A 24,971-nucleotide genomic window follows, 5' to 3' on the forward strand; every position below is an offset into this window, starting at 1 on the left:
GCTGTGTCTGCACTACAAGAAAATTACACGTGTGTGTACCGGGGAAAGCAATATGCAGGTCTCATTAAGATCTTTTTCTTTTACCCAAACTTTACAGGCTCCCTAAAGAATTATTACTATACAACTACTCACTATCAGCTGATCATTTCATCACACCAACATAACTGACACTGTGCCCATCTTCAGATCTTAGGCCCTCTAGCAAAAACAAAACAAAACAAACCAACCAAAAACCCGTCACATTAATAGTACTGAAGAGAATGGAAGGAAAATGATCTAAATTTTGTTTCCCCTTATCACACTAAAGTTATTTGCAAGACCATTTAGCTTACTTTTATCTCAAGGAAATTACAGTAAGGTACCGCAGCTATATCTAAGCTCTTCATACATGTTTTCTAGCGTAAATGTGACAGTAACTGGAATCAATATTAAAATTGAGGAGTTAACTTACAAACAATTTGGACAAGTTTACTTCCAAATAAAAAGTCTTTTAAAATGCTTTTAAAAAGTCATTGGTAGCTTTTGGTGAAAAAGATAATGTATGTTGTTTTCAAAAAGTTAGATGTGCTGCAAACATCCTTCACCTTATCAGAAAGCTGTTGATCTAAACTTTAATTCACAATATCATTATTTGGAGTCTTACTAAATACAGTAATGCTTCTTGTATGTTTCAGCGCAGATCAGAACTTCGTTTCCTAGGTCACCTTCAAGATAAAATCCAAGCTGCTAACTTTTCAGCAGTATTTGTGTCTTAACAATGCCTTTCTGCAGACCCATTTTACTCTGAAGGAATATTTCCATCTTACAGAATAGTAGCATGTTTTATTCCTGGGCACATCTGTTTCCTACTGTTAAAGTACACATTTCATCTGCACTGAAAGTGTTACCAGCTAAATTTATGGAACACGTAGGCACCCTAGGTGTCTCTGTAAATCTCTACTCAGCCCTTTAACAGGAAAGGGTAGGAAAAGAATACATCGTGAAAAACAGTGAAGGATCTGAGTGGCAAAGTAACTCTGATAATCTCAAATGTCACAGTCTTATATAAAATAAGAACTGACACTTTCTCATTTGTAAGTGATATTAAAAGAAGTCACGATGAATTTTAGAAAAGTTTTATTATACAAAAGATGATCGAAACCCGGAAGAGCTCTTCTACAGTTCAAAGAGTTTTGTTCTGTGACTTGTACTTCCATATGCTTTTCCAAAAAGCCAAGATAAAAAGGCTCATTAGTCCCATTTTCTTCTTATGAAGAGTGTTGGAAAAAAAATAAAATATGGCTGCATCAAAACCTGTTATTCTTTGTATTCCAAGAATTGCTGAAGTCTTTTCTTATGTTCTGTAGACACTTGCACTGCACTAAAAACAACAAATGCAGAACATAAGATTTTACATTAAATATAATACACAATAAAGCCTCATGCCAAAATTAAGTGTACATTGAAATCAACAATTATACTGAAGCTAAATTTTAGAAAACCCAGCTGTATGAAAAACCTATGTTCCAAGAAAAAGACAAAAAAGTATATTAACCTTTAAAACTGTCAATTCTTAACAGCTTCCACTACTAAAAGACACTTGTCCTATAAATCCTAGCCTATTTCCTCACCTTTAAACACACACAAGCAATTGTTTTAACTTGCAAGCATGATTTAGGTAAGTAAGAATGTCTTAAAATGCTCTCTCCTGTACATGTAGCACTTCCAGATTGAGTAACATTTTATCCCCACACCGAGAGATGGGCAGATACTGCAGGAAGTTTGTGTCCCATGTATTCAGAGGCCAAGATTGAAAGTCTGCTGTGACAGTAGCTGAGGAAGAGCCATCAGACAACCAAGCAGAAAGGGACTTGGATTATTTGGACTCTTCATAGGATTCTCCCTACAGAACAGGTAATTATCTCTGGTTGATTTACTTTCTTTTCAACAGCTAAGATTTATTAAACGAGTGGTCTTCATGGACTGCTTCTACAGAGTTCATGAAAAGTCAAAGAAAAATTACCCAGAAATCTATAAATAATAAGTTTCTAAGGGGGACCATATAGCTACACAAGAATTTTTTTAAGGTTCCACAAATCAAAAAATACCAAAATAGCATGTTAGCATAATGACCTGAAGGGATTTATGCCCTAACTTTTTCATAGATCGTACGATAACATTAATTGAAACTAAATTTAGCAAGCAAGCACTCATGAAAATGTCCTTACTTTAAGTGTTCTCCAAAGACAGTAGTTATCCGGTATAGTGCTGTTTTCAGAGAAGCTCTAAGTGCAAATCGTAGCGTTTTGTAGGATGTGTCCACCAGACTTCCTGAAATCCTGGGGGGCTTGCTAGAAACATGAGGCAGTTTGAAGTATCTGTCTACAACCTGATTGAAAAATACATAAATGAACTTGTTTCATCTGTTCAATTATTTCATAATGCAACTAGCAGCACGTTTGTGTCAAATAAAGCAAAAAGAAAGTGCAAGTTCAGCAATTCCACCAATGCACAGAAAAATGGATTGGAGACTGAGCCTGACCTTGCACTTCCTGGCCATCAATGTGAACACAGAACCAAGTTCTGTGAAATAAGATTCTCTGTTAATGAGTCTTAAATGTTAAGCACAGTGCACGCTGCAGTAGAAATACAATTCTGTCTTGTATTATAACTTGTGTCTTTCAGAAACAAGGGTATTGGTGTGAGTTCCCCCTCCCCAGTGCCTGTTCTTGGAATAGATGACTTACACTGAGGAATTTTAATAATGTCTAAATTCCTTCCAAAAATCTCCATTAAGGCAGTGTAAAATGATTATGTCAACAGGACACACGGAGCCTTGGAAACAAATCTAGATTTTTTTAAAAATACACATTACACAAACATCAGCAATTTGAGTAATGTCTTAGTAGAGAAACACCACACAGATCTTCTCTCCTGTGATTCACAATATCTCCAAGTGCTCCAGGTTGCACAAGGAATGGTATACAGCCAAATAACGAATAAGTCCTAACTATGCATAAAATACAGTATTATAATTGCTGCATCCCTGAAATAAGGTCTTTAACTGAGCACACAATACCATTTTTTTAAAATTAAAATATTTCATTGAAAACATGCTTTCTACTTCTACATTTTAAAACTTAACAAGGTTTTTATTCAGCTGTTCCATAATGCACATAGTAGCAACTAGCTGTTTTGTTCAGAGTAACTCCTGAAGAGAGGCCATTTACAGTGGGAACAACTTGAATCCTAGGACTGGTCAGCAACATCAAAATATAAAACTAACAAAAACTCCTCCTCTTCTCCTAAACTTCTTCTGCAGTAAGGAAAAGTTAACAGCTTTTACCTCTTGAAGAGTCAGTAAAGTATTCAGGATAGCTGGCAGTGTAGTTTGGACAACTCCAAATTGGTCTTCAGTAAAGGAGGCTGCCACCAAATGAGACAGACCTTTAAAAAAAGAAGTATGCTGTAATTACTGAATTCTCAACTTATGAAACATTAACAAAGATCATGATTTTGCCTGAAGATTCTACTACTGCAGTGGAATTCTTCCAGACTTACCGCAGCTAGATGACAGTTACCTCAGCTTTGACTTGCTTCAAGACTAAACCAGCCACTGGTTTGACAGCTGTACAATAGTTTGAGGTTGATGATAAGGCAAAAGACATTGTATAAAATAAATTCTTAAAAAGCATTGGCTCCTTCTTTCCAGTGCTCTGGAGCTGTACCTGACATCAACCAAGAGACAGGACCTATTTCATAATTCTTGTAGCCATACAGAAACATTTCCAGATCACTTAACTTTTTCTGTTCAGCTGGTATGAAGAACTCTCTGCTAAGAGAGGGAAACCTTGATTTAGCTTTTAATCCCTTCTCAGTTTACTTGTTTATCTTATTTTTTAAAATGACAACCTAGCCCTCTGCCCATAGTTAAAACAGAAATGATATCTTCTGCTTTTCTGCAAACTGTACACGCGATTCGCACCTCCTGACTCTATACATCCTAACTCATCACCTTCAGCCTGACACAGCCTGGCGTATCTGCCCATAAAGCATCTAACCTAGGAAAAAAGATCACCTTTTGCAGAGACAAATAAAAGATTCTATCAATACTGGTATTTGCTCATGACTTTGAAAGAAACAAGAAAATCCCACAGTGCAACCACGTAGTTATTGGTTCTTTTAATTCTCTGCAGATCATCTTTTCCTGTTTATTGGTAAGTTACTACCCGAGTGCCTCCCTCCCTCAACACTCTGATTAACAGAGAAAGACCCAGAGCCTTTAGGCAGAAAAGTTGTTGTAAAGAGACATCATAAATCTGTTACTGAAAAGAATGTAAAAGTGATACGTGGGTTCATATTGGAGAGAACCAACAGAAATCAAGTTTAGGAATCTCTACAGACCATAAAGGAGATCTCGCATGGGATGTCAAAACAAATAAATTAGACCTTTATTCATGTTGGTATCTGAAATGCACCTGCATATTTTTTCAAAATAGATTTAAAGATTATTCCTCCATTGCATTTATGAAGTACAGAGCCCCAGAAACCTGGAATCGGATCCTTTTAGTTGTAGTTCCATGAGCCAACGGAGTGGAACACCTGGGAACAGAAACTGCTTACCTTCCAAAGCCCAGATGTGCATTTGGGCATCAGAGAAGACAGCTTGGATGGAGGCTTCGGGGTGCTGAGAAGAAATGAAAGCACTCTGAGTGCACTTTATAAATAATACCAGCAAAATGGCCTGTTTCAATCAAGGTATTTAATAGGGTCATGTCCCTCCCCTCAGAAAGAAACATCAAGGCTGACAGATAGAAGGGAATACCCAGAAAAAATCTTATCTTTTAAGAAACTAACATTTTTTTGGACAGGAGCTGCCCACAAAGCTATAGCAATGGTTGTGACTTTCAGAAAAATAAACTATATCAGCTAACTAGTTTTCAAGGACTAAATTATCAATACAACAATACAATTCCCCCAGGCCTATTTAATGATCTTCCTTGCCTCAGTCTCTGCTCCAGTCTGTAACTGATAAGAAAACACTGTTGTAGATGTAAGCATAAACCATTATCACATACACTGAAAACTTATGCATATAAAAATATGATCTCTACTTGCAGAAAATACTTAAATCCCTGAAAAACAAAGACCTAAAGTAGAGGAGGATGCTTCTGTAAAACTTAGTTGAGTTACTGTCCAGTTATGCTAAGGGAAATACCCAGTTGTTTTTCTGTATAAACACTGTGCAAGTTTAGTTTAAGTGTTCAAGTTCACCTGAAAAGCAGCACTAATATTAGTACCAGTATTTCATAAGGAGAAATTCCCAATGTTCTAGCTTCTCCCACAAAGGAAATCTATAAAGAATTTGATACATTGACCTAACAAAAACCAGTTAATTGAATTTTAAAATTAACTAGAACCTGTGTCATCTTACCATTAGTGTATCAAGACAATTGCATTTATGTTCTCAGTTGTGTTTTACTAGTACATGATGCTTTAAGCAAAATGCAGCTTATAATCAGATTAGTTTAAACAAGTATTATTATTCTGCCACAGCAGAACCCATATGCTCATGCATTTTTAGTCCATGCTGCTCAGTCACAAAATGTATAATCATAATTACCTTACTGAAGAAATACATTATCAACACTCGTTTTGACAAGAAGTTTTTTATCTGAAAAGAAACAAGAGATTAAAAATATAATCTGTATTTATCTGAAGGTATGCATAGTTGGCCATCCTCAATTCTACCGTCTTCTCGCAGTATAAAGGGATTTAGGGGTGGGAGGAAGGTGTTTTGTCAGCTAACTGGAGAAGGAATTATTAATTTAAAAAAATGGAAAGTTCTTGCAGAAGAAAGAACACCTAAGCTGCACGGGCTGTAACCTATCTGTACTACAACTTTTGCTTTACCTGTTCTTGCTTGTTCTGAAGCCATGTGTAAATAAAGCTTGGCTGTACTGCTTCACTGTCAACTTTTGCAGCAGAGACCACTGGGAAGGATTCGTGGTGGGAACCATTCATTTGTAGATCTACAAGAAAAATACAGTATCTTCAGAAAAAAAAAAACGGTTGCTGTCACTTTAATCATCAAGAGACAGATCTCTATTGACATGCCTGCTACACTTATGACTAAAAACAGTGCTGTGGAAAAACCTCTACCTGCACTTGGCGTCCACAGCTTTGGTCCCCTTCTCGTAACACGCGAATTTTGGCCTGATCCATGCCAAGGAGAGTTTGCATCCAGAATTCCCATCTTGCAATTTAAAGCAGGTGAGCTGAAAGGCGAACCAACATCAGATCCAGGCGATGTCTTTAAAGGCATGAGGGAGGATTTAACCAGTGAAGACATGGAGGCTCGGGGAATGATATTAGACCTCTGTGACTGCAAAGACATGTCTTCTGTCACAGCAGCTCCTAATAACAAAGAACACAATGCATTAAGACAAAGGCTGGCACATGTGAAATAAAAGATGAGTTTGTTATTTGATTGCTATTTCAAGAATCTCTCTGCCCTTAGAGCTTTTATTAAAGGACATTGTTTCCACTGTGGTTTTGCAAAGAAGTACATATCCACGTGAACATGAAGTGTTTTAAAAGTTTATCAGTTTAAGAGCAGCAAGTGATGAGAAGGACCCCTGTGCGTTTACTTGTTTTTCTCCTTTTGCTAGCTAGCATCATGATGCCCCGGTATACATCTATATAAAGTGTGCTTTTAGGATTAAGCACCAGGAAAAAAGGCTACCTCCACATGAATGGCAATTCTTTCTGATTCTGCTTGGTATGTAAGAAAAGACATGTCAGCCACAAAATCCAAGGAACAGCAGCACTAGAAGAAATTCACCTCAGACATACCAACAGTCCGCTGGTGTTCCCAGAGCCCTGGTGTCCTAGGCACCGACCGCTAAGGGATTCACCTGGCACCCCTTGTGCTAACACAGCTCTGCTGCCAGGAATTATGCCTAAGTCTGGCATGAAATGCATGCAGGCCGCACACTGCATGCAATGCATGCAAAGAGTCTTTTCGTGTTCTACAGTGATACTAGTGAATCACACAAACATGTTAAAAGTCCTCACAAGAAAGCAAAAACTGATTTTACCATCTTAAACTAATCATAAGAGCAGCTATGCAAATTACAAAGCATCTCTTGGCAAGACTTAATTTTTCCTTGTGCTAAGTTCAACCACTTAATAGAACTGTAATAGTTAGATCTCCTTAATTCATTCAATTGTGGAAAAAATATTGTTAAACATAACACTGTGCAAAGTAAACAAACTCAGCAAACATGATCTTTACAAGTTCTCTCGTTATTTGGGGATTATTTCAGCAAGAATATCTAACATGAAATTAGTGGAGACACTTTTTTTTGTTTGCATTTATTCGCAGAAAAAGCTGTGACTCATTTTCCCCATACAACCAATTGAGACTAAGGTACCTCTGTAATCTATCGGTACTTTCACGCTTTACAAACTATTATGAGCGTTTCCTCACATACCTGGAGTCTGTGGAGATACTTTCAGCTCTCCTGCTGGCTGCTTTGCTCTCCCATTTGCTGCTGCAGCTTCCTGCTGTGTGATCAGCCTCTGGGTCAGATCACTCAGAAGACTCAAGCACTCCCTTGATATTGCAGTCCAGGTGTGCGGGTGCCCACCTAGCAGCATGCACACAAAAAGGAAACGCAGTGGGTGTGTTTAACGGGGATACTCATCCTTGTATCTATTCTGACAGTGCCCATGTGCTCTCAGCATAAGCTTTAAAGATTATAGTACCACTCCTTTTCTAAAGACACAGCGCATTTTCACTGAGACAGTTTATTTGTACTGAGAGGAAAATGAAAACATGGACAGACTCTATCCTCCTGTCAGTGGGTAACTCTTTTTAGAGTTCAGTGAAACTCACTAAGCAAACAGGAAAACCAGGCAGTTCAGCCCCTCAGATCTGAAATCACCAAACAACTAAAATGAAGAAAGTAATATCAATAGTGATGGTAAACTGTTTTGGACTAGTACAAACACTAGAATTCCTGATGAGGCGTAACAAAAAGTTCTTGAAGGCTTTTAAGCAGTTTTGATTGACCTTCTCTGCCATATCTTTGTGTATAGCAACAGGCTTGAATACTAATTGAAATTATAGCCACTGTTTGCTTTCACAGCTCTAGTGGTAACTCACTCTTTATGCTTGATTTATCTCACTCAGATCTGAACATTAGTCTTCACACCCATCTGTTAGATATTCAGTTTGGACTACTTGACTGGTGGTGTCAAGAGGACCCTGCTTTCCATACCCTAAGACCTGTATTTCCTCATGGCTGTCATTTAAATAAAACAGGCATCAGAATTTGTTGAGTTTAGTAGATTAAACAATACGAGTATAGATAATTAAGCATCCTTCTGAAAAAGGCATCATAATTTACTTATGAGGCCTTCTGGCTTATGTAGCATGCACCACAGCATGAAGTAACTTCTAAAAGCATTTGACTAACACTTTTTAAAAAAGAAAAAGAATCAAGATTAAATAGCTTTTATAATTACCTGGCTGACTAAGGCTAAAGACTTCCTGTCGTCGAACAGGAGAATACTGGGAAAGTAACATCAAGTCTTGTAAGGCTAAAAACTACCAAAAAAAAAGGAAAATGTTTTAGTGCATGTGAAGTCTATTCTATCTCCAGTCTTAGCAGAGGTCTGTAAAATCAGTAAATATGGATTTTGCACATGCCGGAGAATATTCTTATCTCTATTTACATAATACTTCTTATGGGAGGTCTCCAATTTCTAAGTATTATAATCAGTAAATCCCATTCATGATTACCATAGTCAGACCAAAATTACTCGTCTTTACTCACAGATTTTAAACAGCTTTTTAGTATTGTCTTTTTAAAAAAGAAACCCAAATCTCAACATACATATGGAAATAATTTTTAAATTTCAAGAGAGAATACACACATAAGAATTCAAATATAAGGAGCAGGGGCAAAGTGTTAAGAGCATACAAAAGTTTTACAAAAAGACCTGCTTATCTGACAAGACTCAAAGTTGAGAGAGCTAAAACAACCCGAATATCACTAACCTGCTGGTTTTGCATCAGTACACAGTAAAATACTTACACTGCAGGCAAACAGATCTTACCTTTAAGGAAGTCTGTCTTCAGCTCAAAGGAACAGTGTGGTGAGCACCAGCAGATGTCACTACTAAACAAGTTTTCACCATTAGGTGTAACTGCCTCGAGTGTTCCGAGGCAGCTTTTTAAAGAACTAGTGCCTCAGTTGAAATAATAACCGGTACCTAGAAGATCTGATTGCATGCCTTGAGAAACACCTTCTCAGATGATGGGAATTCAATTACCTTTATAAGGAGGGGAGGGTTGCTGTTTAAGATTTTGGGCAGGCACTGGTCTGTCTCCTCAGCAAAAGTTGGCTGGACAGGAAAATGATGCGTCTAAATATAAACATCAGAAGTTGTGTTACACAGAGCAAAACACAAGAGCACCCTATGAAAGAGCACACCCGAGCTGCTACTTGTCAGATGAATGATGAACTACAAAAGCACATACCCCACTCCGTCAACTCACTGTAAACTAGCCTGAAATTTCCAAGATAGAAACAAAAAGACTTTACCCCTTATGTTTAAAACTGAGAAATCTTAGAAAATTCAGATATCTTTATCTTCAAATTCCTTCCATGTACCAGTATAATTCGTAGCTACAGGCATGGTATCGTTATGAAAAGAAATTCCTCTAACTGCATACCCAAGGGAAAAGTTACTGACACCACATTCAGAAATAAGACTGAAATCTAAACAATAATGTCTGTCTGTAACAGTGTAACCACCCTGGTGAAGAACTGAGGGTTCTTTCACCAAATAATAAAAGAAATTTTTTTTAATTCTTTTTTTTTTGCACCGTTTCACTGATAAACTAATGAATTTTTTATTTTTATCATGACATTCACATTGTGTTTTAACAGAATTTCTGTTCTTGTGGCTACAACATTTAAAATGTAAATAGCAGCTCTTAAATGGTATTAAACATTGCTTTTTTTAAGACTATTTGACATGGACAGGTTTGGGCACAGATTACTTGCCAGTTTTGCATTACTGCACTCATTTACTGCTCTATTCTCTGTTTCTAACTTCAAGATTGAAACTTGAGATAGCAATTGCTTTCAAAGCATTAATAAAGTGACTTCATGTACTAAGTTTACAATTTATTTCCTGACTTTTCAGTTAACACTATGCAAATATTTACAAACAGCTGTAGAAGTTTTTTAGCTCATAAAAAAACAAATAATGTGGATAAACAAAACTTTTGTTCAACAGTCATGAGGGTAAGGTCCTTTTTAAACCTTCACAGCTGAATGTTTCTTTTGTCTTCCACAGTTTTATAAGCAATACAATAATTACAGACCTTGACACACAGTGTTCACTACTCCTTCAACTATTATCCTTTGAAAAAGGCTGTTCATACCTCAGAGCTGCTGTTAGAGCCTCTACAGATTCTGACACATCATTGCATCAGTTATGCTTGACACATTGTTAATCTTTTCTCCAGGCAGTCACAACAAATAGATCTTTTTTAATTAAAGCTAACACTCCAACAAGCACCATTTCATCCCGTAAGAGTGTTTTGCAGCAATGCATTGGTCCAGGATTTAAACCTTGCTTTTTTCTTACTGATCCTGCAGTCTAATAATGTTTAAAAAAAAAAAAAAATCAAGTTATAGTAACAATTTTCTTCTTCTGTATTCTTACAAAGAAATATCTGGATTAGTTAAAGATCAAGTCTTTTCCAATTATTTGTTAGCAAGGCTTTTTTTTTCTCTCTTCAGTCATGGTCTCACATTTATTCTAGTACAATTCATTACATATTTCAAAAGGGTTTTTTTAGCCATATTAATTTGTAACTTTATGATTTAATGAAAAGGAAACGCATCTTAATTCCCAAGATTGCTTGAAGTCTATTTTAATACTGTAGCCTGAATTAGATTAACATGTCTCTGCTTCAGAGAAAGCGTACTTTGATGGTTTGCTCAAATTTGAGACCTCTAGAATTCAGCTAACAGAACAGTGACAGCATTTTGTTCTCTTTCCCATTGTAAAATTGGATTGAGAGCTACGCAGTTTCTGGATGTTATCTTCCTATGTCACCTGTAGCTGTTTGTCACAGGTCTTCAGCTGGTCTCACACTCAAATACAAAATCATTCCATGGAAACACATTCAGAAGACAGAGATAGTAAGCTCTGCAAGACACATATGGATGCTGTGCTGGCTCAGCTGTCTCTACAGCTAAAGAGGATGAAGAACATGGTGCAGACTCCATCAAGCACGAAGTGGTTCTTCGTTAGAGTGGCCCCAACAGCATCTGCATGGATTTAGCATCAAACACCAACAGGAGAAGGGGGACACAGAAACAAGTAGAGGAGTAAGAAGAGGTGGTGGAAATAACAAAGCATTCATTTTGTAAGCAGCACAGACTTGTCCTGCTATAAGGAGAGAAAGTCAGTTAACACCCAGGCCTCTCCTGACCGTTCAATTACCAGATATTATCTGTAGTGCATGCTTTGAAAATTCAAAAATTCATTACAAGTTATTTCCTAGTAAAACTGCTTTTGAAAGTGAAGTATTATATGTGAAACACTGACATTACACCTTTAGCACTAAGTACTAACCTCTGTAGCATAGATTTTGAAGAGCAACCATGCAAGGTACCAGGTAATCAGAAGAAATACGCCACATAGCCAGGCATGGTAAAACAAGGAGAGATCCAATAAGCCAGTCAGAGTGTCAAGAGAATGCAATTTACTGCAGATAAAACAACAAAGATACAAGTATTTTTATTATGGAAGATGTCTACAGTAAGCTGTTACAGTAATGATAATTGCAAGAATAAAGTTGCAATTTTTTTTTTGCAAAAAGTTTCTTAAAGGTGTTTGTGATACCATTTCTTTAATTTTTCAATAACTGTGATGAACTGAAGTTAAGAAAAAATAATGAAATAAAAGAAAGGAGAAAAGAAATAAGAAATAAATCATGATTACAGTTTTAGTCAATTAAGGTATTAAGACTTCAGCTTCTCTATTTTAAAACAAATAGCAGCCATATAAAAACAAAGATATGCCCCACCTAAACACAGAAAAGCAGACAGAACACCTGTATGAAATTTGGAGAGATTTGCCTTTCTAGCATTTTAGAGACTTACAGATGGAGGAAACTAGAGAGGATTTCTTAATGACTATCTACAACACGGTTCCGACAAGGGGACGTTGGTTCCTTTTGGATCCATTTCAGAAGCACCCAATGCTCCCCACGTTCCATGGGTGGAGGGAAGGAACTGAGTCCTACTACACACACAGAGCCAGCTGCTGCACTGGACTTCTCCAGCAAAGGGAGCTGTCAGCAATATTGTCCCAGAAGTTTTCGGCACAACGTACTACCTACCTGTCTATGTGAAGATCCATTGTGGTACTTATCCATGCCTTTGGGATATAACCTAGGGGAGCAAAAAGAAACACTGAAATAAACATGACACGGCAAAACACATACACAACAGGCCACAAAGATGACAAAAGTAGAATGCATGTATAGAGACAAGAGACTGGTCTCGTGACATGCGTGCACTTGGAAACAATCTGCCTTTGGGGCTGTTTTGTTGGGTTTTTTTTGTTTTTTTTTTTTTTTAAGGAAGAGAAACAAAAGAATGAAAAAAGGCTTCAGGCCAGCAACTATACATTGAGAGATACAGACTTCATCTTTTATTGCAGGCTTCTCAGCATTGAGTTATTTGTGTTTCCTTACTAACAAAAGAGCGTTAATAGTAACTTAATATTAATTTTCACTACAGCTCAGGCAGCAGCAGAGTGCTTTTAATTTTAATGGAAACTGATATAGAACCACCATACTTCAGATTTTTCTTTTTTTTTTTTAACTACAGTTTTAAAGGTCAAACTTTAGTTTCATAAGGGAAGGAGGGAGCCATACTGCTTTTGCCTACCCAAGCTTCCTCCTAATAATACAAAGGGCACTTGAGAATAAAGCCAAAGTGCTAATTTTCACTAAAACAAATAATGTGAAAATACAGCAACACTACATATAGTGAAGTCATACTTGCTGCTGGTATGTCAGGTTCAGCTCTGTGATGCTGTATTTCCATTGCCAGGCAATGGAAGGAGCAGTCCAAGGCATGGAGAAGTTTATCCATGTTAAAAAATATTTGGGAATATTTAAAGAAAAAAGGGAATATATATTACAGACTGAACCAAATTTTTTAAACTCCACTGTGTTTTCAGATTCATAATATTTTTTGCCAGGTACGGTATGCTATTTTCAGGACAGGTATGTAAACAGTGGCCCAAAGCATCAGGTTTTAAAATGTACACCTGTAACCACCAGCTGATTAGAATTTAGTAGCTCCTCTTACATGCAAGTTATTTCACAGCTGCCTGCAATAAGATTTCCTGCACAGAAGAGATCACCAGACACAGTAATCTATGTTTTTGGTACAGCAACCAAACGCAGACTCCAGGTCAGGAAACTATTGTTCCCCACTCCCTCTCCTTAGAATACTGTCATCTTCTTCGAATGTTACCAGCTAGACAATAAGTTCTTATAGAAGGTTTAACATCTTCGGAGAAGAGACATTTCTCACATGCTAAACAAGCTTCTGTGAGGCTGTAAGAACTGCCATAACACAAACATTGCTGTACAAACCCTGTGCCTTTTCTTACTGTTTTGGAGAGGTGTCAGATCTCTTATTTATTTAAACAAGCTATGTACCTTCAGCAACTTACTTGGAAGGCTGAAAAATAGTATAACAGGCCTGACTGACTAAAGACAAAGTTTTCAAAATACAGGAATTTAAAAAAAGAAGAGATAGAGCACGCATTTCAGGAACCCTTACCAAAAAAGTAATATGCGACACAGAAGTTTCTAACAAAATATAGCGATTCCACACAACTGTGTTTAACGAGGAGAGGCAAAGATCTTCTGAAACGTAAGTACTTGTATTGCTAAAAACAAACAAAAACTAGTTTAGCATTCTGCATTCAGAACAAATCAAGGAAATGGTTAAAAAAAAAAAAAAAAGACCAAGTACTTGAAAGCCTGACATCTAGATTAATTAACAAAAAAAAAAAAAATTAGTTTAAGGCAATTCCAGGTGTTACACCTACTATTTATTCTCCCAGTCTCTTTCTGCCATTCTATAACCATCTCTAGTTCTCATCCCTTTTCCTACTTTTAGCAGGATGAAAATGGAGGATGGAGTAAATTGACTCTATATACAGGGGAACAAACTAGAAGAATGCTGTCTAATGCAAAATAAACAAAAAAAAACAAAAACCCCACACAAAGAAGGCATATTCTAATCTACTAGATTAGAAGTGTTCCATTAAAATACAGTGAAAATTCAGACAAGCATGAGTTACAGTCAGTAATCCTCTGAGCAGCGAAACCAGCGTAATACTGACACCTTTCTCCACGCAAACAAATTATATGTCTTTCCAAATGACCAAAGCAACTCATCTGACACTATATGCAAATGAAATCAACGTGTTTTAATTTTTCACTTGACTAAGTTGCATTTAAAAAAAAAAAAAGGGACTAAGGAGAATTAACAATATTCAAATAATTGCATTTTTTAAAGTACTGTAACTACAGCATTGCCAAAGTGGTGCCTGGTTAGCTGATAAACTGAATGGTCATGCCTTAAATGTTTTCCTCCCAATACAACCAACCTTGTTTGAAAGCACCTTTTGCCAAATTGGTTGGACTTTGTAAATCTGGGAATCATGCAAAGCTAATGTCTGCTGTGAGGCTACAGCAACAGAAGAAGTATTTGCAAGATGATGTTTCACAAGGCACTCCTCACCATTTCGCACTGGTACAGATTTCTGTAGAACTGTGAGAGCCTCCTCCAATGGAATTAATGGAGTTTCAGTTTTCATAGCACCTCACAGGCAGTGTTTGGATGTTGAGCTTTAGGTAAGATCTAATGTGCTATTTAGACTTGAAATTATCTGGTACGCAGTTACAACTCATAACATGCTTTTTTTTCCTTCTCAGGATTTTCAACTTTTAGGTGACCCTTTTTGTCAGTTCCTGAAGTTAACACTCAGTGTGTCTGTGTTGTTTCTTTTCTGTAGTTCACCTTCTGTAATGGTCCAGCTCAGCCAGCTTTTAACGTGCATCAGAGGGGCACAAATTTTAGAGTCACAGCATCCCGGATGTCTGTGTTCATTTGAAAGGGGCTGAGCAGGAAGGAGGAAGATGAGCGCTACTGGCACTTAGAGCTGAGTGTATGCTTCATCTATTACAGAAAGCATGCAACAGACAGCTGCTACTGCTATATTCAAAAATAAAACCAGTCAACACATTTTTAATTTACTTAGACATGTCTTTCCACAAAGGTGTTTAAACTTCTTACCTGTATGATTGGAAATGGCAAATAATTCATATTGTTAATAAGATACAAAAGACTGTAACTGTATCCCATGAAAGCTCCCAAAAGTAGAAAAAAGAGGTTATATTCATTTAGGCACATCTGAGGAACAGCATCATCTAGGCTAAAATAGAAAACTTAGCATTAATTCTGAGTTTAAAAAAAAAAAAAAAAAAAGTCATCCTAGCCGTAGGAAGTTCAAATCAGAAGTCTGATTTTACTTTCCTGATCAGTACATACAATATGTCTTTTCTGAAGTAGGAATCTCACCACCTATTTTTGTAATTCTTGCATGAGGATGCTTCCGGTATTTATGAAGTACTCCTCATTAAGCAGAAGACCAAGACTTAGTTCACGTGACAACCAATTTGTCAGCATTCAACTTTCCATTAAGAATTCTGGCAATTTAGTTCTTCTGGTCCAGCTATTTTTCTCTGTATTGCAACATTTACAGAGGGTATTTCCTGTCCTTTAATAAAGGATATCGACATATAATTGTGCTTCTTTTGATAGTACTCAAATTTAGCTTTTTGTTTTAAAGAAGCCATCCGTAAATACATTTTCCAGCACAAGTTCTTTGCATAATTTATCTTTAACACACACACAAATAAATAATTACCTTTCTGAAGACATGCAGGGCACAGCAAGAAACTGGAATTTCCCTTTTGTCATAACTGCTGCGCACCAAGCGACCAATATTCCCATGATAGCATGAACAACCGAATGGGCAACTTGCCAAGGGTGAATAATTTTTCCTATCAGTGCTAATCGAGAGCATGGTATCAATGGCACGACTGTAAATAAAAGCCAAAAGTGATTTTTCATTTCTTAGTAATAAAACTCTTCATTAAGGGGGGGAGGTGGAAAAGAAACAAAAAAACAAAGACATTGTCACCAAAGAACTTTTCACAGTTGGAATCAGTCATTAAATGATAAAGAAATCAATGAAATAGCTCAGCTAAGAGGGTCTTAGCCGTGATGTAAGCAGGAATCTGGGATTATTTACGTAAAAATAAGCTTTGCATACTGTCTATATTAATTTTAAAGGAAATCTACCAACATTAAGTACCTCAAATGTAAATATAAATCTCTTTAAATGTTCATCCTACTTAATTCAGGTGCCACAGACAGTCCAGCAATTTACATAACCCACCTGCATAAAACTCAGCGTTGAAGATGCTTATTACTAGTATCACCACAGACATAAGGAGGACACAAAAGATGACGTAGGAAGTATATAAATCATTGAAAGAATCTAAAATTTAAAAAGAAAATATTATTGGTCGGAATATCACAGTAACACAACAGTGACACACTAAGTTACAGAAAAGAACACTTTATCGGTTCGCAATAATCTACTGAGTGCATAAAGGGGAGTAAGGTTCCCTGGATGCTGTAGTCTCATAGCAAATCTGCCCAGCTGCACAACATTTCTACATAAAACCATATTTAAATTTCACAGAAACTATTTTACAGCCTTGTAAGAGGTTTTCTCATGAGTCAACACTCAGAATTTTGTTTTTTGTTTTTTTTTTTTTAAAAAAAAAAAATCTTTCCAAGTGAATTACACTATGGCCCAAATAATACAGCTTCCCTTCACCTAATAAAAGCTGCAACTATACAGCCACACTTAAAATAAATTCCTTACAGAGTAAATTGCTTTTGAAAATACAAAAGCCCAAAAGAACCAATCAAAAGCAGAAAGAAATCAAGTCTCCCTGCCCAGAGCAGCTAAATGATCATAGGTATCAAGCTTCCATCTAAACAGCTGTCAATTTTCTGCGCGTGCACTCGAGGGAAAGTTATTCTCACCATGCAGAGCAGCTATTTCAGGAATTTCACTTACGACTGAAGGCACCAAAGTTAGAGGAAACTTAAGCTCTTTATGCAAAGAGCAGCTGTTCAGGGCAGAAAGGGGAAGCGTGTCCAAGTACTTAGAACAGAGAACTAAGTCACTTAACCTATTTTTTTCTCTGAAGGATATACTTCCAGGAGCTGGCAACAGTTATTTCTACCTAGGGAGAATTATGGCTATAAGTAACACAGAAACTTATGTTCCAAAGCCTAAGGACGATTCAGAAACACACAAAGTAGAAACATAACTCAATGCCATAGGCTGTTCCCATACTCGGAGACTGAGCCCAAAACAATAGATAGGAGAAAAATAACCCACAACTACAAATGTGCAACTGTAAAAGTACAAAAATGTCAAAGGGCACTTTGTCAAGTATTCCACCAGAAAAATATTTTATTTTATAAATGGATTTAAAATATTCATATTGGGTCACTTTATAGAATCATAGAATGGTTAGGGATGGAAGGGACCTTCAAAGGTCAGCCAGTCCAACCCCCCTGCCAGGAGCAGGGACATCTCCAACCAGATCAGGTTGCTCAGAGCCCCGTCCAACCTGGCCTTGAACGTTTCCAGGGATGGGGCATCCACCACCTCTCTGGGCGGCCTGTGCCAGTGCTCCACCCCACTCAGCGCAAGAAAAAAAAAAAAAAAAAAAAAAGTAACAAAGCGCTTAAGCAATCTCTGCTGTGATCACAAGCGGATCTGAGAGGTACCCGAAAGCACACGGCCGTGCAGTCTGTGCTCTGCTGACACACGGCGACGCCGTCTCCTCTCCCGGGAGCCCCCCAGCAGGCCATTCCGGGGCTGCTGCCCCCCACCCCACCGCCACGGCTCCCGCGACCCCGCCGCCCCCGGGGCACCTACTCGAGATCCAGCGCACCGGGTGGAAGGGGTCGAGGCCGCTGAGGACGACGAAGGCCGCGGTGCAGACGGGCAGCAGCAGCACGGCCCAGGCGACGGCGGCCGCCACTCTCCAGCCCAGCACCTGAGGGAAGCAGAACATGAGCGGCCGCGGGGACCGGAGGCGGCCGCCCCCGCCCTCAGGCCCCACACTCACCTGGCGGAGCAGCGCTCGCTGCCGGCCCGTCCCCGCCTCCATGGCGGCGGCCGGCCCGCTCGCTCGCCCCGCCGTTCAAAGTCTCCGCCGTTAAACGGCCGCCCCTCGCCGGCTGCACGCCACTTCCGCCGCACGCCGGGAGGCCGGATGGTCATCAGCCAATGGGAGGCGCGTAGGCTCGCTTTCCCCGCCCCCTCGAGCGGAAGTGACTACTCGCGTGGGGAAGGACTACAAGTCCCGGCGTGCTCTGCGCCACGCTGAGGGAGGCCCGGCCCCCGGCGCCATGGCCGGCTGGCCCGTGGGGAAGCGTTACAGGGCAGCTCGGACCCCGCCGAGGCGGCGCTGGCTACCGAACGCGCTGGGCGGGCGCACAGCCGGGCCTCAAGGTGGCTCAGCGGTAACACGGCAAAACCCTGCCTCGCCTCTGCCCCACATCACACCCCTCATCCCCCCCTCTCCGCAGCGCTGGAGGAGGAGGATTGGATTTTCACAAAGTATGATTCCAAAATCACCTTCGGGACACTTTATTCAGAGGCAGGATAGCGTAGCGAGCGCAGACAGAATTCTAAAGAAGACAAACTGCTGTAAAGGATTAGGATCTACAGTTCAGTCTCCATGGAGCCGGTCGGTCTCCGGTGAGCATGGAGATGGCTGTAGGGACATCACCGTCCTTTCTTCTACAAAAACACCCCTTGTTCTTGCAGTTTCCATGTTCTTCAGTGAAAAAATAATCTAAAATAAAATTACTGTACAGATGGAGAAACAGGCCTTGTAATCTGAAAGAGACAAATAGCTCCTATGAACATTACAGCTCCTCACGGGCACCAGACGACACAGTAAGGCGCGTATTTCTATCTAAAGACTAAAATTCATTACTAGCATTGGGAATATAACATAATTTAGAATCCTAATAGACACCTGGGGTAAGAAACTGATTCTGCAGGAGGAAAGCTTCCAAAATAGATCCGTATTATTAGATTGTGTCACCGCTGGTATTTTTTAGCATCATTGTTGCTAGGTATATTTGGCCATTTTTTTTTTAAATCTAATACAGCTTCTAGTCAGTAAATGCTCGGATCGCCACACACACACTTGTGGCTGCTGTACTAGCAGAGGCCTGGCCTCTGTGTGTCCATTAGCCTTTTCCTGGACCTGCTCCACATTTCATCTCTCCAACGGAATTCAAATGTCATCTGCCGCTGGCAGCACTCCCAGCTACCAGGAAGCAAAACCCCAAACCATCCCACACAAGGAATGCGGTCCGCACGGACGGCTCGGGCTCTGAGTCAGCCCTGCTCCAAGGGTACACGGATGTCCCCGTACGCAGAGCTGCTGCTCTGAATCACACTGTCACAAACATCAAGGGGAAAACATCCAATTTACTGCTAACATAAAATGGAAAGGAAAACAGGAGTAAAACAGTTTATTGCTTAAGTTTTAATTGTGCAGCGCAAATTCTAACAAACACTTTTGGGCTTTTGTTAAGGGATTGAGGGGAAAAAACATCTTTGAAATGACCTATGGGACTGAGTAATTATTTAAACATGTGTTTCTTTGCCAAGAGTAAACCTCAAAAACAAGAAAATAACGTGTCTTTGTTCCTCAGTCTTTTATGTTTTTATGGCTATACTTAAAACCTACAACTGGAAGAAAAGTTAATAAAAGGTATTTATATATAGGTGCCATTTGGCAAAACTGGTCTGTTAAACCATCTTCCACTCAACCACAGTAACGGGGAAAGGGTTTCATGATTGCAGAAGAAAGTTTAAATTGGATTCTTACCTTTTTCACTGGCTCTTTGTTATTACTGTTGTTCCATTGTGAGCAGGGATAATAGGTGCAGGAAAATCCAGTTCAGGGGCATCAAAAAAGTATGCCTACATTATTACAGAGGAGAAAAAGTCTGTTCAGAGAGAAACAAGCAGTTCTGCCTCATCCCAGCTCTTTCTTTCCACACCCACTGTTCACAAGGTACAAAACCAGCACTGAAGTGGCAAATTTGGACCTTTTCTGCTTTTATCAGATTAGAAATAAATAAGTAAAATGCTGCTCTAAACTGTACTTTTAAATATAACAGTTAGCAGCTAAGGCCTTTGAAAAAGACCTGTACTGGAAGGGACTGGATTGCAGATGTTTATTTGACTGTTGCTGTTTTAACTGATGAAGCTCCAGGCAGTCTCTGGTGACTGGAGCCCCCTGAAGTCAGCTCAAAGTCTGTTGCTAACACGGGAGCTGTGTTTTGCCTTTGCCTCCCTGCATGCTGAGCTGCAGGGAACCAAATCTGTCTACTCTGGAAGCTGGGAGGCAACAGAACTGAAGCCTGGATGGTATCATTCTCCCTACCGCAACAAAGAGAGAAAAAAATAACTTAAGTTCTTGTCACTATGTATTTCAGTAGCGTTAGGGTCTTCTGTTTTCATAACATTGATATTTTACTAAGTTCCATCAGGTTTATGTTTTCATACATAAAACTCATAAGCACATACCACATATTTAACATTTAACCATTTTAAAGGATTGGCATCAATTTTTGCTATGTTCGAAATCATTGGAGATTTTACTTTAGAGGTTTTTCAGAAGTCCTACTTCTGTCTTTATTAAAAAAGATTTTCCAGCAACTAGCCAGCTCCTCCTTCCCTGCACCATAACACGTTGCCAGTCCCAGGAAAAAAGAAGTTAGAGAAAGGGCAAGGCAGCGTCATACCAAACAGCCGACAGCTAGCAGGGCATGAAGCAGAACAACGGTCCCCACGGTCGCCAGCGCAATCCTGCGGTTGTCATCTCGGACAGCTGGCCAAAAGGTCATCACCAAAACAGACCCCGAAAGGCAGAGGGAGAACATCATCAGGACCCAGCGCACTACTTTTTGTGGAATGATCCATAAAATCTATAAAAGGGAGGAAAATTATTGTTGCAGAGACTGTGTGAAACAGGGAGTAATTTATTCAAGCCATTTTTCTGTGACATTTCATCACTTCCAGCCAATTTGTGCACAAATTAACTCATGCCTTATCTGATATCTCTCTCTTATTTGAGGAATGACAGCAACAGCAGACATGACAAGAGTATGTCCCCTGATTTATAGCACTCCCTCCATAGCCTGCCTCTTGCCAGAGCGGCCCAGGATGGTCCCTGCAAGGGGAGCTTGTCCTCAGAGCCTGCCCATCAGCACTGTCACCCTGCACACCGACCTTGTACCCTGGGGACGCACTCGGGCTGCCTGCAAGGCTCCCAGCAGCATCCTTGCTTGGATTTGCTGCCTCTGGGGAAGCAACCTGTCCTGGGCTTTTTCAGAACCCATGAGACATCTTTACATTAGACAATCTTAAAAAGCTTTATTCTAGCCAAGCAAAAGGAGCCAATGATTTGCCTAGTCCCCAAGATTTTGACTAATATGAACAATAGTGTAAGAAACAGCAAGGAGTGTAATAGAGGTGCGCTCTTCAGGCCATACGTACCGCTGTGGGAATATAAACGAAGAGGGAGTAGCCATATACACACACTATCTCCAGGAACGAGTAGGAGACAATGTTCATAACTTTACTGTTCCTCCACACCAGGAATCCCCAGAGAGCAAGGGGAACAAGCCAAGCGTATGCATAAATCGCTGTTGCTGCTATGGACACTGGAAACATGACAAAAGATTTCACAATCTATGTAGAACATCAGCCAGAATCAAATGCGTAGAGCTTGAAAACTAGAAAGCTACCTTTGAAGTTACTTCCAAAATATAAAGTTTGAATTATTAATAAACCGAGAACTGTGCATTTTCATCGAGTTTGCATCCACTACTTCTCCAGCACTTCACATTAGTCTAAAAGTAAAGACTCCAGAAATTATTCTCTTGATATTTTTAGTTTCTTCACTACACCTGTGTACAAAATTCTATTGGTTTCAGTGTGAAAGGAAGAGCCACAGAGGAAAGAAAAACTTAGTTAAAAATATAAATTCAGCTACTAAAAGCTACTGAAAAATGAGAATACAATGCAGGCATGCCAAAAAAAATTGAAACGGAACACAGACACGAGTGTCAAATCTGAAATTATTCAAGTGACTGGATTCCCAAATGGCAGTGTTCTTCCAAGTACGCTGTGGATTTTGGAAATGAAGAGAAGCCACGTTCCTCTGCAGGGACACAGTCTTTCAAACCAGAAGGACAAGTACAGACAATTGGCTCCTCGCTCTGAGTTCTCTGGGGCACACAGCAGTTGAGCATCTTTTGCTTATTTGTGAGTTTGCCAGAAGGCAACAACTCCCAGCCCTCAGTAGGTGGTAGGAATAATACTCTAATGCAGTCATTTTCTGTCTGAGGCCTGCAGGCTCCTAGGAGGCCACGGATCCAGAAAGGCACCTACAAAAGCACCACAGTGGCCACCACTGGGCTTTCCCTCTCTGTACAAGGGTGCATTCACCTAGGCTAGAAAAATAGCTGCTCAAACTACTCCTGCCGGCTCTAAGACCCTGTAGCTACTTTATGCTCTGGAGAAGCAGGGTTCTGCCAGTTATAGCCCACTGTAAGGACTTGTTTGATATCTTTAAAAATTTAAAGAAAGTAGTCAATCAAAAGACTCTGCTAAATCAAACCTGTGACCTGTTTTTACATCACTTCATTAGCACATAAAAAAAAAAAACCAAAACAACAAAATGAAGAAACAAACCCACAGACTTGGGTACTGACTATTTACAAACCTTTTCTGAACTCGGGCACGTAGTGGTACGTTGGCCTGCCCAGATGGATCAAGAAATTTGAGAGATTACCACTAACAGCAATGGTAAAGACGAGCGTGGCACATATCCAAAAGGGACCTTAAAAAGAAACAAACATTCAATAACAGGTCCTCTGGACTCTTGATTTTAGGGTTAAGAAGTAAAGTGAAATACAAACTCAAAACATTTAGCACAGAAGAGAACTTCTCACACCTCGTACTTACCATAAAGGTCAGGATTGCTGCGGATGTAGAGCCTTACAAAGTTCTTCCCTGGTACTGGGAAAACAGAACCTTTGATTCTGTCCAGGACCTATGAAAACATACAGATTTGTCTGACTGAAGATGCAAGATGGAAAAAACCCTCAATGCCTGGAAAAGCATTGCTCAGACAATAGCTCTCCTCTGGAGCGGAGCATTAACCTGGTAAGTGTCCACATCAAAGAACGTCTGGTAGTAGTCAAACGTCCAGAAAGGGGCACTTTTCTTCTGTCCTGCAAGCAGCTGTATGGGGGGAAAGGCAAGATGAAAAATATTACAAGCATGCAATTTATGTAGTACTAGTTCATTTACACAGTAGTTAAACAATTTCTGTAACCGGATAGAAAACAAACTTAACAGGGTGGTGCTCACTATTTAGTTATTTAACAGTTTCCCTTTCCCTCTCCAATATTTGTTAGCAGCAGCTGCTCTTATCTCTTGCAGTGGCCTGGGCTTCTAAAGAGCAGCCAGATGCTCAGTTCTACCACACCATTTATAACACGTGCCTTCATCGGCATCACCAGTTTCCTCGCTGTCACTGACAGCCGCGTTGGCTGAGCCTTCAGACAAGCCCTGGCCATTTCAAAGTTTCCTGCTCTCCTACCAGAGTCACCAACCGCACAGCAGAACCGACAGAAACACACACAGTGCTGGGTTTTCAGCTGCTGCTGCACCCGTGTCCTAGCGTATTTGCTTAGCTTAAATCACCACCATTTCAGTTCCATTTCCTAGGCCGCGAACCACGACAGCCGAAGAGCCAGCGCATCTTTGCTTCTGCCAGCTCTGCTGTTGAGAAGGCAGCCTGTCACAGAAGAAGCAGAGTTCTACATCACCCAACATGAATCCCTGGTATCCTCTAGAAACATCTCGGTGTTGTCAGCACCGTTTGTACAGGGGACGGTGGAGGCACTGTAGGAGCGTTACCTCCGTTTTATCGGAGTCATCGGTCCCCAGTAATTCATCATCCTCTTCTCTCCCTGGCTCTTGCAGGCGCCCGTGCTGATTCTTGGGGATTTCAGCCGGCTCTTCGATGCTTATTGTGGTAGCGTCGGGATTCGCCGCAAGCAAATTAGCTGCGTCGTCAAATTCTGCAAATAAGCACGTTACAGGAGAGGCAATGATCACGCTACCAAAATTTTTCTTCTCATAGCTCAAAAAACTATATTAAGACCCCTACACAGGCTGTAGAAATTTTAATCCTCTCCAAAAATCTCAGAAAACCGGTGACGCTGCTGTCGCTACTGGCAAAGCTCCGGGGCAGCCGTTGCGCAGAGGACGCCAAAGCAAAGCGAGCCCGGCCGCTCAGCCGGGCCCCAAATTACCTTGAAATTTGAGCTCGTCCGCAGCCGCCATTCACCCGCCCGGCCGGGGTCCCCCAGGCCTCGGCCCTCCGGAACGACACGGGCAGCGCCGACCCCTCGGGCCCCGCCCCGCCCCGACCCCCTGTGCCGCCCCGCGCTGGCCGCAGCACCGCGGAAGGCCCCGCACCTCCGGGCTCCGCAACCCAACCGCTGCCTTAAAGAGACAGCAGGCGCCGCGCGACGACAGCCAATCAACAGCTCTGCTGCTCCTCTCTCCTCCCCCTCCTCTCCGGCTCGAAAGAGCCACGCTCGCTGTAGTGGCCAATCAGAGGCCACGCGGCGCTTCCCCTTCCGCCTCCGCCTGCCCCCTTAAAGAGCCCG

The 24,971-nt window shown here is 40.3% G+C and overlaps 2 protein-coding genes across 3 annotated transcripts; both read right to left on the minus strand.

The window, feature by feature from the left end:
- Positions 1-1,099: 1,099 nt before the first annotated feature.
- On the minus strand, positions 1,100-18,648 carry NDC1 (NDC1 transmembrane nucleoporin). 2 transcript variants are annotated; one of them, XM_086753251.1, is made up of 19 exons: positions 18,323-18,648; positions 18,130-18,250; positions 16,564-16,665; positions 16,030-16,204; positions 15,396-15,534; positions 13,872-13,980; positions 12,413-12,464; positions 11,644-11,776; positions 9,322-9,414; positions 8,512-8,593; positions 7,476-7,631; positions 6,357-6,396; positions 6,142-6,257; positions 5,893-6,011; positions 5,603-5,653; positions 4,603-4,666; positions 3,326-3,426; positions 2,208-2,368; positions 1,100-1,360 (listed from the first exon to the last, which is right to left on the minus strand). In XM_086753251.1, the coding sequence occupies exons 1-19, from the start codon at positions 18,362-18,364 to the stop codon at positions 1,297-1,299; spliced, it is 1,920 nt and encodes a 639-aa protein (XP_086609377.1). In that variant the 5' UTR covers positions 18,365-18,648; the 3' UTR covers positions 1,100-1,296. The 2 variants fall into 2 exon arrangements, with proteins under 2 accessions (XP_086609377.1, XP_086609376.1); XM_086753250.1 differs by having other exon boundaries at positions 6,142-6,396; positions 18,323-18,647.
- A 182-nt stretch (positions 18,649-18,830) lies between these two features.
- On the minus strand, positions 18,831-24,776 carry YIPF1 (Yip1 domain family member 1). Its single transcript, XM_086753986.1, has 9 exons — positions 24,612-24,776; positions 24,214-24,377; positions 23,452-23,532; positions 23,254-23,341; positions 23,012-23,128; positions 21,781-21,947; positions 21,027-21,209; positions 20,105-20,199; positions 18,831-19,098 (listed from the first exon to the last, which is right to left on the minus strand). Exons 1-8 carry the CDS (start codon positions 24,640-24,642, stop codon positions 20,110-20,112), a joined length of 921 nt encoding a protein of 306 aa, XP_086610112.1. The 5' UTR covers positions 24,643-24,776; the 3' UTR covers positions 18,831-19,098; positions 20,105-20,109.
- Between the last annotated feature and the right edge of the window lie 195 nt (positions 24,777-24,971).

Source organism: Chlamydotis macqueenii, chromosome 8 (assembly GCF_036417535.1).
Source record: "Chlamydotis macqueenii isolate bChlMac1 chromosome 8, bChlMac1.mat, whole genome shotgun sequence".
In the NCBI taxonomy this organism is placed as follows: Eukaryota; Metazoa; Chordata; class Aves; order Otidiformes; family Otididae; genus Chlamydotis; species Chlamydotis macqueenii.

Coding starts and splice junctions, on each gene's coding strand:
- YIPF1 (XM_086753986.1), bottom strand. CDS start 24,642: ATGGCGGCTGCGGACGAGCTCAAATTTCAAG. Junction 23,129..23,253: donor CAGCAATCCTGACCTTTATG/GTAAGTACGAGG, acceptor TTTCTTTTTAAG/GTCCCTTTTGGATATGTGCC. Junction 21,210..21,780: donor TCGTTTATATTCCCACAGCG/GTACGTATGGCC, acceptor TCCCTTTTATAG/ATTTTATGGATCATTCCACA.
- NDC1 (XM_086753250.1), bottom strand. CDS start 18,364: ATGGAGGCGGGGACGGGCCGGCAGCGAGCGCTGCTCCGCCAG. Junction 12,465..13,871: donor TGTCGCATATTACTTTTTTG/GTAAGGGTTCCT, acceptor TTGCTCCCCTAG/GTTATATCCCAAAGGCATGG. Junction 6,012..6,141: donor GCTGTGGACGCCAAGTGCAG/GTAGAGGTTTTT, acceptor TTTTTCTTGTAG/ATCTACAAATGAATGGTTCC.